Consider the following 14,241-nt stretch of genomic DNA (forward strand, 5'->3'; position numbering starts at 1 on the left):
AGGGTCCAGGATATTATTCAATTTTAGGGGATCCATGAGTCAGTCCAGGAGATTATTCAATGTCAGAGGATCCATGAGTCAGGTCCAGGAGATTATTCAATTTTAGGGGATCCATGAGTCAGGGTCCAGAAGATTATTCAATTGTAAGGGATCCATGAAACAGGGTCCAGAAGATTATTCAATTTTAAGTGATCCATGAATCAAGGTTCAGGGGATTGTTCAATGTCAGGGGATGTGCACATGGGGTAGGGGTTCGCCAAAAATATATCATTACAGGCAACAGAGGAGAGAGGGTAAAAAAGCAGCTCAAAAACTGTACACAAAATTAACGGATGGCCTCTAATATGCACCAATTTATTAAAAAAAATAATAATAAATAAACTTAATTTAGTAATATAATAAGAAACAAATGTTGATGAAACATTTTAACTTATGCACGAAAGGGAGAAAATACTGGAAATTCTTCGAATATTTTAAGTATTTAAATGGTTTTGGAAAGAATAATGTTGCATTGTTCTAAAATTGAGGAAACGTTTTCTTATTTTTTAAGAAAATTTTCTCGTGATTATTATATAAAGCCACAGCACGCAAATTGTTGGTGGAAGAGTCAGATTTATATCTTTTGATAAGATTTTTATAAATCTACTACCGGATATACTTCCTAAATCTTTCGATTTTCATATATATATTACAAGATATATTTCATATAAAATTTTAGGGTGGTCCAAAAGTCAGTTAACATTGCTGTTATACGCTAAAACCTCTTAACGACGGCCACTAACTTGAAAATAAAAAATGTCCGTTGTTTGAAGGTTATTTTGTATACATTTTTGTTAAATAATAATAATAATAATAACTGCTCCTGAAAACGACCACCATTTAGAAGTGTCCGTTGTTTAGAGGTGGCCGTTCTTGGAGGTTATATAAGGTTAGAAAGTCGAGTTGGAACACGTGGGAAGGAGAATATAGGGTATCAATATCACTAGAGAAGGCAAAGAAAGACAGAAGGTAAAAGGATCATGCAGGAGTTGAAGCTGGAAGGACTTGTATTCTGACTCCAGTTATAATCACTCTGCTACAAAGGACATGATGCGAGAAGGTAGTTTTTTTTGGTCTTTTCTTGCATGCATGGTCAACTTTAACTGCCAATATCTCGAAAAATAGAAGGGTATTAAGGTAAAAAAAAGGACATTTTTGGAATCGGCATTCAATTATTAAACAAAACTGGTTTGGTCTCGAAGTTTTGGTCACAATACAAGACTTTTCCTCCCCAGTTGTATTTTCGTAGTGAACAGAATGATGATATATCAACCCCACTTAGAGTGAGATTAATAATGCTGAAGAGGAGGAAGAAATTTCTTAGAAGTGTAACCTTCTAAATTATATGCAAGAAGTAACTCACTAAATCATTTTTTTTTATTACGTTAACGTCTAGATTTCTGCATTATTCCTTACTTGTTAGTGATATTCAGAACATGTGAGACCTGTTTTTGCGAAAAAGGTTAACTTAACACGAAGATTTCTTGATAAGTATGTTCTAGGTCATCATTTTATGGCGTGTATTCCTATATTTGTCCATAACGTTAAACCAGTTTAACCGTATTATTTATTCATATAGATAAATTATTAATGGTGTTTTAAACTTCGAAAAATATACCCTTTAATAATACACTAAATTGTATTCAGAATTGACAATTTGAATTGAAATAAACCCATTTTAAGGGATTATATTTAAAGGAGAATTTAAATATTGAACTTTTTTAAAATTCAGAATTTGTAGGTTAAATTTTCAAATACAGTTTTTGCAAATAGAACACCATTTCCTAAGTCCTGTGGTATTATTTTCCTTCAAATGGTTTACTGACCTTTTATTTTAAATAAAATAAAACTTCCAGTTGATGGACACAGTAATTCGGGCAGCAAAACACCTAAACAATAGGTGGTGAGAGACTCAAATCTACCTTCTACATCTTTATTGTGACTCAAGGAATAGAGAAATTTAATCGAGTCTAGTAAATGGCACATTGATCTATGGGCAAATACAGTGGCTATATATCAAAGAGGGCAATTGCCTGGGGTCTTCACTTACTGAGCCTCAAACCAATCTATACATGGGGGGACCCCCTAATTAAAATTTGCCTGGGCCCCATAAAGCTATAACTCGCCACTGTAGCGACCTTTGTTCAGAGATTCGTTCATTGTAAAGGATATTCGAACTATGAATATTCGTTTCTGTGTTTAAGTAATAATTACATTCATAAAGTCTAAATTAAAAACAATAGACAAGGGTTTTCTATGAACGTATGAAGTTTTCTTTTCTTCAATATAAATATATGTTATAGTGTAGATCATATAATTATTAAATCAACCACCTGTCTTCAAATAATGCCCATGTTTGTAAGTCTGGAGTGTTGAACTGAATTGTGATCGAGTTGTAAGCGGTGAAGACTATTTAATTCAAGGTCGACCCAACCTTCTTTCAAACGAAAGTCGCCAACTGACAAAAATAATGTCTGCCAGACTCACTCGAGAGTTCAATAGATTGTAAGGGGAGCCCAACCCTCTTTTTAACCTTCTGAAAACGATTATGAGGCCCCTTTAAGACCTATTTTTAAAATATTTAAGGGTTCTGCTTTAATTTTACAATTGAAAATTGAAATTTTTAGGTTTTGTAGAATCGTATAGGTTTGTTAGGAAAATATTCAAATTCCAAAGCTGCAGAATACATTTTATACTTTAAATAACTGTTTGGGTGTATAGTTCAAGATAATTTCTACTAATTTAACGTAGTAAGAACAAGGATTACTTGAGGATTACAGAGTAACAATGGTTTTCGATATTAATTTTCAATTATTTCTGGGTTTTTATACACCGAGTCAGTAAAGGTCATAAAGGGAGAAGTTATATACTTAGCGCATTGACCTACTAAAGTAATTGCTGTATAGCTATAAAACCGTAATAACCAGTAAAATATAAAGATAAATTAAATAATAAAAAAAACTTTAAAAATAACTAAAATATAGGAAATACATTCACGTCTTATCTGTTATGTGGAACTATTGAGAATGTATCAGTTCATCGATGCTAACTGATAAGTTAACGAGCTTACTATTTTAATGAGAATTATATATATATGTTGGATAGACAATCAAGAATTCCATCAGTTACATTGATCTTAAAACCCCCGAACATCACGAATTCCTACACGAAAACAATGAAGTTATTTTAATAAATGATATTTCGGAGCTTTGTTCTTCAGTAATCGTTGGAAGGATTGTTAGTCTGATATGACTGAGTGACTCGAACATCATTACAGTTTCTTTTTCTCTTGCTGAATGGAGGTTGCTGATTATACTACAAATGGCTATTTTGTAGTTTCAGCGGTTGGCTGCACAGCTTTTCAATATATTATAATCTCCCCCTTTATACGATTTCAATAACATTTATAAAGCATTGGTAGGGGGTGCACATTAATCGAACAGGTCGTGTGTAGCTTAGGTTAAGCTATAAATATACCATTTAAAAAAAATGAACCGCTATCTATTTATATAATTTTAGGTGATTAATGCTCTTAACCGTATTAACATACTGTATATGCAGTGGTTATATACGTGAGGGACAGAGAACGACGATACTATCAATATTACTTATATTGTATGCTAGTATAATTATGTTCACTACAGGATAGTCTGGGTTCATTCGATAGCCTGTACATAACAGGGATGGCCAAACCTTGTCATACAAGCGCGTTATAGCTTTATGAGCCTCGAGCAAATTTGAATTAGGAGGTCCCACGTACAGTGTTGATTTTTCTTCGGAATAATATTCTTTTGGGAAAGTATTTTTTTAATAAAGAAAGCCCCAGACAATTTCTCGTTTCTGCCTAATAGGATAACACCCCACTAAGGAACCCTTTCGTGTATTAGAACGGTATTATAAGTCGCATCCCTACCCTGTAATAAGGGATAGGGATTTGATATATAAGGGGTATATAAGTCGTATTGTGATGACTGTAGGTAGAAGACTTAGTTAATGCTTAATTAACGTTGTAACAAAAGTACACAAAGAGAAATTTAAATAATAATAATTCAAAAAAAAAATGATGGTTTTTTATTAGTTATACATAAAACAAAACTTACAAATAAAATTATTTTGGCATTCTTTGTTGTTGTAATCTTGAAGATAGAAGTGATTTTGAGCCATTTTTTTTTCTCTTGTTTCTTCCATAAAGACAATTATTCCTGACTTGATAGCATTATAAATCGAATTTTAGGAATTTCTTAATGAGCAAATATAACAAATACTATACAAATTTAATAAGATATTTTAAAATTTGATGTCCATTTAAGAATTTTTGTCCTTCCTCTTCTTAATGGTTATTTCTTTCTTGTAATTATCCTATAAAAAAATTGTTGTTTTATTAAATAATTTAAAAGTATAGAAAATTTGAATAGTTTGTATCATTTATTTCAATTTAGACACAATTTATAAAAGTTTAAATGATGTGTGACTGAATCATTATCAACATTTGTCTACTACTTTTGTTCTGTATACGATTTGAAGGTCATTAACCAACTGAACAATAACTATTTTCATACAAGTCCATTCACACTTAACTTTCTCACAAAGTTAAATATAAATTGCTATATAATTATTTGAATTTTCTTTGGTTTTATTAACATAAAGCCCTAAATATACAATATATGACAATATTAATATGAATTATATAATAAAAGTATAAGTAAATATATGAATTTTTATTAAAAGGTAAACATAAGGAGTGTATGAAGCTTTTTTCCATTCAAATTTAGGGAAGTTAGGGACACTAGAACGGTGTAGTAACAACTGAAATAAGGAAACTTTCATATAAATGCTGTGTAAATAAGAATTTGTATGTGAATATTAGAAGTATAGAAAGCGCCATTCTAATAAATATTGCATAGATGAGAAGGAACATAACAGAGGATGTATTGTAAATAACATTAGCCTATATATGAGAACTTTCAGTAAATGCAATACAGTATAAATATGTGGCTACAAGCATATAAAAATACATAAAACTTTGTTTAATTTATCCTGTAAAATTCTATTATTGACAGCATTTATTTTCTCGTCCAAGAAGGTATTAAAACACGGAGTTATTTAATTAAACAGCGAATAAAAATACACGAAAGAAATGAGAATTTTCCAAGGAAATTTCCATAAATTTTACGCTTACGTTGAGGGCACCGTTATATTATAGAAACGGATGGATGACTCCAAACACTTATATGCCAATTACTAATATGAAGTAGTACGGCGTAGAGTTTTCTTACTATTCATAAAAGGCATTTATGCAGTTCAACTAATAATATGGGGAGGAGAATCTGTAGCATATCTACGTACACAGGAAATATTCACTATCCTCATGTCACTCGAACACAGTTAAGCGGAACAGGTCGCGCGAACAGGCAACCGGAACGAACCGCATGACTCATTCAATAACAATATAGTACGTATACTATATTACACAGGTGTTTGCATGATAATCTGGATGACTTTATGTTTTGTTTTCTCCACTGTGTTTTGTTTTTTACATTGGATCGTCTTAAAAATACTCTCCGTGTGTTGGGGCAAATTACACGTAGGGGAACAAATGGCGCAATCAGTCACACACCCACGTGAAGCCAAGAGGTTACATGTCCTATATACTTAGTTCTGTATATTCGAGAAAAACGAGTTATATATTAAAGATTGTAGGCGTAAATTTCAATTGAATTTTTGTATTGTTTTATACGAAATTTCGCCCCCTCTTTTTATTTTTTTTTAATTATTTAGAACACGTGAAATTAACTGTGTCTAAAAATAAAACCGTCTAGTAGTTCTTTCTTCTAAAAATAAAATAATAAAAAAACTGGGACAAGTGAAATAATCAACCTGACGTAATTTAATTAAATATCATTAACAAAAGCTGTTTAAATAATAAATTGACGTCTGTTTTCTCATTTATTAGAGGCTGTAGGTGTGTATGTAATCGTTGGGATTTGTGGGCGTACTTGAAACATCCAAGGTCATTAAGACCAAACAATAGACTAAAGGGATAGTCGAAAACTTGTTAGCATAAACCATGATTCCTGTTTTTATTACCATTATTTTTCTACTAAAAATGAATTTTAAGAGATTTTTATTTGCTATTTATATAGGTAAAATAATTATTAGAAAAGTCATAAAGCTATTATATAGACTATATATAGATCTTGTGTTGCTTGTTTATATAATGAATTGTCTGATACGCACGTTAAAAACACGTAAAATTTAATTTATATACTGTAAAAAGTTATATAAATTAGTAAAATTAATATCGAGAATGTTAAATTTATTAATACCGAGGGTGGCCCTTAAGTCGGTTAACCCAATTGGCTATAAAAAAAGGTAATAAAAGATGTATTGAACAGTGTTTTAAAGCTTATAGTTTATAAATTATTTGAATGGATAACAACGATTGTAAACGGACTTTTAGGCCACCCTCCTATATTTTATCACGAATTACTTCGTGTTTTTATAGTTTTCTACGTAAACAGAATTTATTATAATAATAATTACATTTGTAAAAATCATGTTATACTCATTTGTGTTCTAGATTAAGCACCTTGATAAATAAAAAGTTATTTACAAAATAACCTTACAGTTAATAATATCAACCGGTTTATATATATCTAAAACTGTTCTATTCTTCGCTCGACTTGTTCTACTAAAAATTTTGATTATTTTAACCTTGAAACCTTTTATATACAGACCAAAAAAATTTAATTTAATAGTGAATATTTGGAATAATAAAGGTTATTTATCTTTCTTTATGTTAATGGAGAACGTTGACAATAGCCTAACATCAAACCATCAAAGATTAGATTTTCTTATGTTACAACCTGTTTTCACCTTAAGAATTTTGTCTTAAATGTCATTAAATGTTATAATGATTTAATTTAATTTAAAAAAAATATTGTTTAAATTTAATTAAGTAACAACAAGATTGTGTTTTTTTATATATTGAATTCTTGAGTATAGATTAAAGGTCGACTTGTACAACTGAAATTATTTGATGGAGACAAAAGGTCGAGTTGTATGGGATTGACACGCTGACCCAAATTTCACTACCATCTTGTTTTTTTTTTTTTCTTTCTTCAGCTCCCACTTATCTCTCAAATGGACTGTACACAGAACCAACGAGGCATGAATGCCTAAAACCCATGTCCATATACATTAGATAGATTCGTTATCATACTCACTCTCGTTAATCAGAGATGTCTCTGATATTTCTAAAACAAATATATATATATATTTATAGGCATTAATTTAGTATTCTATATCAATAATATTTAGTTCTAATTTAAATATTCTACGGGTTTAAGATAAAGGACTTTCATGTGTTAATTGTTGGAGGAATTTTAGGATGCTATAAACTAATTTACTTACTTATTTTTGAAAACTAGGAGGCTTCTTTCGGATGAAATTAGTATCCACTGATCCATTATGATGGTCTTTTAAGTTGAGATCACTAACTAATTGAGCCAATTCTCTTTCCTTCCTATCTTCTATCCTCTGATCACCACCGACTGATTCACGATCGGAATTTGGAAAGAAATGTAGATTTGCTAGGCTGTTAGAACGAGATCTATGCTCTTGGCGGATGGAAAATGAAAAGGCACGTTCGTTTAAGTGTCCTTTCTTCCTATAAATACCTGTATTGAATAACGATTCTAATTCTTTACCATCGACACTTTCTTCGTTCTTCTTCTCTCTAATCGAAGAACCATTACGAAAATATTGTTCGTGAGGAAATACAGAAGGTTGGTAAGAAGCAGTAGGGCTCATAGGTCTAGTAGTAGATGGAATGTAAGCGGGCTCCTCTATACTGGACAATGGTGGACGATCGGGTCTCTTAACTATCCTCTCGGTATATAAACCCGAACCGGCATAAATATTAGGTACAGGTACAGGATGCATCGTTCTGTAACCGTTAATCGGTTGATCGTGTTTTTTTGATTTACCTTTAAGAAATCTTTTGCTTCCTTTACTAGATTTACTGGATATCAATGATGGCGTCGAAGGTGGTTTCGGTGGTGATAACATCTGTCTAGGCTTGGACGTTAACGAGCGTACAGATTTAACACTTCTAATGGTCCCCGTAGAATCTACGTATACTAAATCGCGTTCGGTTTGCGGCCTGCCAGACCATATTTTGTAATTTTCACTAGGTAACGGATCAGTTCGGCCATTTTTATGCTTCCACGCTGTTACTTTGTCCATTGTGTTTAAACTCGGGCGATCTAGTAAATAGGGATTCTCTTCTATTTGTCTGGCATAAACGCTGTCTGCGTATCCATGAAAACAAGAGCGTACGAGAGCATTGGCGGCTGCTTCTTTTTTGCAGATGAAAGCGTGACACTCTAGCACTTTTATCCCTTCGGTTCGTCTCAAAATGCACGCAAATAAAGGAGGATGATTAAGATTGGCGTGTCGAGCGAACGGGCTATCTAGTGGGAGGAACTTTTCCACTTTTCCACCATCGTTCTCGGAAACTAAGACGTATCTAACTGCCGCACAGTAGTGAAGCGTAGAGATATCAAAAAATCTTGATAATTCACGCCTAGATTCATCGACGTTTTCAAGTAAAATTCCATTACTCCACACGCTGAGCCAGGAATCTATCCCGTGGGCGGTGAAGGGTCCGTGTTCGGGATAAAGATCTCTTAATGGTTCTTGTATGCCCTGAAGACCGTCTTTAGTAATGTGAGGTACAGCTGAACCCAGGTATAACACTCGGCAACGACAGATTGGTGTCGTCGCCATGGCTGCTTTTCTAGTCTAGACTCCAAGCGTTACTGAGTGCTCTCCGCGCTGCGACCCTCACCTGCAACATTCGACCAATCACAACTGGTTTTCTGACGTCCGGACAGGTAGCCTCGTAAGCAAATCCGTTATAGGTGGAGCTGGCAGAAGATTTCATGCCTAGAGGATATTACAGACAAAACTTTTAAACATTTTTAAGATTTACAGAGACGTTTTGCTTAACGTAAACTCCATTCAAAATCAGCGAATAGGACACAGTATTTTTACTAATTTAGCATGATTTATGACATTAATAACAAGTTTTTACACATATTTTAGACCTCTTTTTTTTTTAAATTATCTATAAATCGTAGATCGATACAGGTTGAGAATTTTAAATTGGGCTACTAAAAATGACCTGTGACCTGCATTCTATAGCAACAGTTGATTTTCGGATCGAAGATTTTGATGGTTTTAAATCATGACAGCTATCATCTAATTTGACAAACATCTTCTGACTTAAACAATACCCTTTAAGTACCATTGTTTTGAGTAGTCATTGACCCAAGTTGTAGCGGATCAAGTTCGAAGGTCATTTAGATCAAAGTGCAAATTCGTGAAGAGAGGAAAAAAAATGTAATAATTACTATTGAGTTCGATTGTCAAAGTAGAAATTAGGCTATTTTATTTACGAACTTTAGGGAATATTTACTGTATACACAGTCGACCCCCTATAATACTGTTGATAATTCTGTTTTATATGAATTCCATGTTGTACGAGTCACTTAGATTTTACAAATACATGTGACGGGCTGTGAACGGCTCACGTATTTGTAAAATCTAAGTGACTCGTACAACATGGAATTCATATAAAACGGAATTATCAACAGTATTATAGGGGGGTCGACTGGTATACAGGCCTATAGACCCGTATATTTTCTCTAGTAATTCTCAAGTAGTTTAGCTTATATTTTAAGTAATCGTAGAAGAAATAACGAAGGAAATTAAACAATTTTGATTTATTTTTCTTTAATTCAAACGAACACGAATCGAGATCGTGCAAAACGTGTAAATGAAATAAATGAGATGCGTATCAGATAACAGAATTTTCCCATTAAATAATTGAATATTGCTTTAAAAAATCCAATTATTTTCGAGAATTTAAATCATTAATTTAATTTAAAAATAAATCTTGATTAAGAAGATAATGTTGTTTAAGTTATTCCTCTGTTAAAAAAAAAATGCATCATTAAAATTGTTTAACTGACTTTTGGACCACCCTTTTTAAGATAATAATTTTACGATATTTTTTATTAGTTTTTTTTTTCTTTTATTTAGTTGTGTTTTAAATATATTTAAATACAAAGACTTATATTCGGGTATTAAATTATACTTTAAAACAGTATTATTTATCTCCCTCTCTCTGTCTCTCTCTCTCTCTTTTTCAATAGATAATGTTTCTAATATATTTTACAATTTAATTTAGTAGTAATTTCTGTACACAAATATATAATTTCCATAATAAAATTAATTAATAAACAGTTATTATTGAAGTCTGTTTAGAATTGCAAACATAGAACTAGAATGTCTAATGTCGTTATCCTTGATTTATAAAGCAGATAGGAGATTAAAATGTATTATTTATTTACAATAAAACATTAAAATTCGAAAATTTTACATTTTATAAAACATAAATTCAATTAAATATTTATATAAAATACATTAAAATTTGCTTTTGAAGTAACCACTCAAGCATCGAACTTATAAGTTTAAAAACTTCCTCACCCCCTTTTCGTACCTATGCAGTAAAACCTGCCTAAGACGGAACCTGAATAAGACGGAAAACTGCCTATACTCTTCAGAACAAGGCGATTTTCTACATTAAAAAACCTGTTTGAACCGGAAAAAACATTCGGTGCCGTCGTGCAATTCCGGTTTACACAGGTTATACTTGTATATATGTGTTTTTATCTCCTTTGTCATCCAACACCCCTACTGTCTTTGCTTTCCATACCTCCCATTTGAATCTTCTACCACTCTCAAGGGGAGGATGAGCCCACTGACAATCACTAAAAGTTTAAATATTATTGATTAGAAACTCTGTTTTATCATTTATTTAACACGTAAAAATAAGAATTGTAAACATTTCTAATCTCTAAATATTCTAAAATTTAACATGATTCTAAATATTTAAAAATGAAATAAAATTTTCCGGTATAAAAACAGCAACCTTTAAGGGTTTATCTAGACTTTTAAGGTTGACCATATTAGTTCTGAATAATTTTATTTTTAGATTTATAATTGTGTGTAAATGCTTCTTGAATTGTTCGATTAAAACTATATTTAGTAGCGCATTTAACCATGCTTATCTTTCATTTCTTATTTGTTTTTAGATAGAGAACGATTCAAGAAAACACTTTCCTTTTTTTCACATTGCAGTTCAATCAACTAGAAGTTATGCTCTTGATCCACGGATTACAAGGATTTATTTTAATAAATTCATCGTAAAAATATATAAAATTTTATTCTAATTTGAATACATCTTATTGCTTATTTCAATTAAGTTATAAATAATTTTATAGTAATTAAATTATATAATAAAATACAGTCAAACCTGCGTAAGGGAACATAAAAAAAATGTCCGTTGTTTGGAGGTTATTTTGGATGTATTTTAAAAAGAAAGAGTTCCTGAAAACTTGGTCGCTGTTAAGAGGTGGCCGTTATTACAGGTTTCACTATAAACAATGTTAAATTTTATTAAATTAATATATAGTTTACTTACTTAAACTATTAATATAAATGTAGAGCGAATTAAACAAAGCTATGGGGGGTGAGGAGTTTATTCATGCAAAACACGGTCAGACAAGTAGTGTATTTTGTTATTCGATACTTCGTTACTAGATGGCGGTAATGGTACTACTATCTGTTTTATATTATTATTATACAGCATTTGAAATTGTTTTATAATTAAGGGTCTTTAGGGATGCTTTATTTTTAAAAGAAATAATGCTTTTAATGCTTTATTTTAACACATAATTTTATTTTTGGTTGAATTTAGCACTTTTAGTTGTTATTAAAAGGCAATTTTACATTAGTATCTAAATTTTCTTCTGTCAAACAGCTTGGTTGTGGTGTTAAGATTCTATTAGGTTAATATTAAGAAAAACTTGGTTGAACTGCATAAAAAGAACAATGCATCCAAAGCAGGATTAAATATTAGCATGTCCTTTACGTAGGGTTTTCCTAAAATTTCACTGGATCTTGTCATTGTTTTACTGGACAATAATTGGAGCTCTGGAGGAATGACCATTTAGTTTGCTGAAACTGGTTGGATTCAATTGTTTAATTTCTTCCCAGAAAGTAACATAAGGGTGTATGTATGAGTAGCGATATGTTCTGAGACTATGCCACACATGTCACTTGCAAGAAACCCATGACCTGGGTGCTTCAAGCTTGTAAATTAGCTTGACAATGTCTGTAGATATTTCTCCATTAGCTTTTAATTGCGTTTTGTAACAATTTAAAAAGACGATAAATAGCAGATGCTTCCTCTTCCCTCATTAAACAAATTTATTCCTTTAAAGAATCTCTGTTTTTCAAATGATAGTGTGCAGTTTCTAGAAGAAATATGCTGTTTCACGATGAAATACATCGTGAAACAGCATATTTCTAAAAACAATCTACAAAATTCTATGTCAACACAACCATAAAAGATTACTTAAACAGTTTTATTCCTAAATATGTAGTAATATTTAATGTATTTAATTACAACCAGCTCAGACTTTTAGTATCAATATTAGACCTATATAGATAGATACAGATTATTGTATTATTCTGTTTCTAGGACCTAAAACTACTACAAAATTTTAAAAATTATTAGAAAGAAACATCGACTAATATGGTATATAAAAAAATATAATTATACAGTACTTACAATATGAAACAAAGGCAAAAACTTCGTGAGAAAGTAGAAATACTAAGTGGAAACTGCCTATTTAATGTACTTTTTTAAAAATCACCGTTAGTCAACTGGTTTTTTTTTCTTGCCAATCACAGCAAGAAATTTAAAATTTTGAAACGAATTAATTTTCAAATTCAAATTTGTTTACAGTTGAAATTTATCAGCCAATCAAAAGAATAGTTTCAATTTCAGAACGTTAAATGGGCGAAGAAATTCAGTTATAAATCGTTTAACTGTTGATTTCTCATAAGAAATTCTTTACTTGTATATCTCCTTAGGTTTAATTTAGACAATTAAATAATTATATTTTTACAAATACTCATAAAATTTACTGTTTTATAATCCATGTGTTGGTACCATAATTCTATTCTACTTTCTAGATACCGATTTGTGTACCTACAGACTCCAAAATGTCAATCGTGTCTGCGATCATTAGAAAATTTTATGCATTCAAGATTTTTTCAGGAAATACCAGACATGCTATTTGGTTCATCACATTTATGTAATAGTAAATAATTAAGCATTGTATATTGTGTATACTTTCTATCTTTCAATACTGTACTGTACACCAGTATTGCAAGATAATCGTACAGTACATGCTTATTCTAAGTTCGGGGTAATCTCATCTGATCCTATTTACGTAGCTTGGCGGATTACAAAAGGGACAATATTTTTTATGGATGCATTGATAACATTTTATAGATTTTTTTTTTCATTTTTATGAACAGGATTTAGTAGGTTTTTTGGTTTATTGACAAGAGATGGAAAAGTGTTTTTGGTTGTTGGTTGTAATTCACTGAATTTAGTGATGTTTCTCGGTTGTATTAACAGGATTTGATGACATTTTTCCGGAGAAACTTTGTCTATTCGGAGTAAGAAATGGTATCCTTGATTACGGTTTAGTGGCACTCATTCATCATAGAATCTAGCGAGAAGATAGAATGGCATTCACCAGTTTGAAAAGTTAACACAGAAATTATATTCCGAGCCTTTCGTAATAGTTCGACAAAAACTTAAATATATTAATTAAGTACAGTGTGTTAAGTAAAAATCCGGTAACAGTCCTTTTTGGGTATAAAGAAGCTCACGGAGGAACTGAACATCGACACCAGCGGGAAAGATTCACCAATGTTGAGGTATGCTTTTCCTTCTTCAATGCGATAGTTCGTGCAACTTTTTCATTTCGACAGGATACAACATCTCGACAAAGGGGTCATAATGTCACCATCGCCTGATGAGACCAGTGGTAGGTCAGCATGATTAGATTCCTCCTTTTCTGTAATATGGATTGAATTGTCTACGATGCTATCTCCTTCAATAGGTTTTATTTTTGATCGAAGGCATAATAGTCTGAAACTCTCAAAACTTCATCCTATAAGAAGGAAAATAAATAAAAATTAACCTGGATGATAATTTCGAAAAAACTTTATATTCGAATACTAGATATTTATCCTTTAAAAATCATTGTTTAA

At 31.3% G+C, this 14,241-nt stretch overlaps 1 protein-coding gene across 2 annotated transcripts; it reads right to left on the reverse strand.

Moving 5' to 3' along the window:
- Positions 1-3,990: 3,990 nt before the first annotated feature.
- On the reverse strand, positions 3,991-12,885 carry LOC111641494. 2 transcript variants are annotated; one of them, XM_023387667.1, is made up of 4 exons: positions 12,743-12,885; positions 11,423-11,543; positions 7,453-8,988; positions 3,991-4,398 (listed from the first exon to the last, which is right to left on the reverse strand). In XM_023387667.1, exon 3 carries the CDS (start codon positions 8,827-8,829, stop codon positions 7,453-7,455), a length of 1,377 nt encoding a protein of 458 aa, XP_023243435.1. In that variant the 5' UTR covers positions 8,830-8,988; positions 11,423-11,543; positions 12,743-12,885; the 3' UTR covers positions 3,991-4,398. The 2 variants fall into 2 exon arrangements, with proteins under 2 accessions (XP_023243435.1, XP_023243436.1); XM_023387668.1 differs by lacking the exon at positions 11,423-11,543.
- Positions 12,886-14,241: the final 1,356 nt, after the last annotated feature.

This window comes from Centruroides sculpturatus, unplaced genomic scaffold (genome assembly GCF_000671375.1).
Source record: "Centruroides sculpturatus isolate CEXI.00-Female unplaced genomic scaffold, Cexi_2.0 scaffold1538, whole genome shotgun sequence".
In the NCBI taxonomy this organism is placed as follows: Eukaryota; Metazoa; Arthropoda; class Arachnida; order Scorpiones; family Buthidae; genus Centruroides; species Centruroides sculpturatus.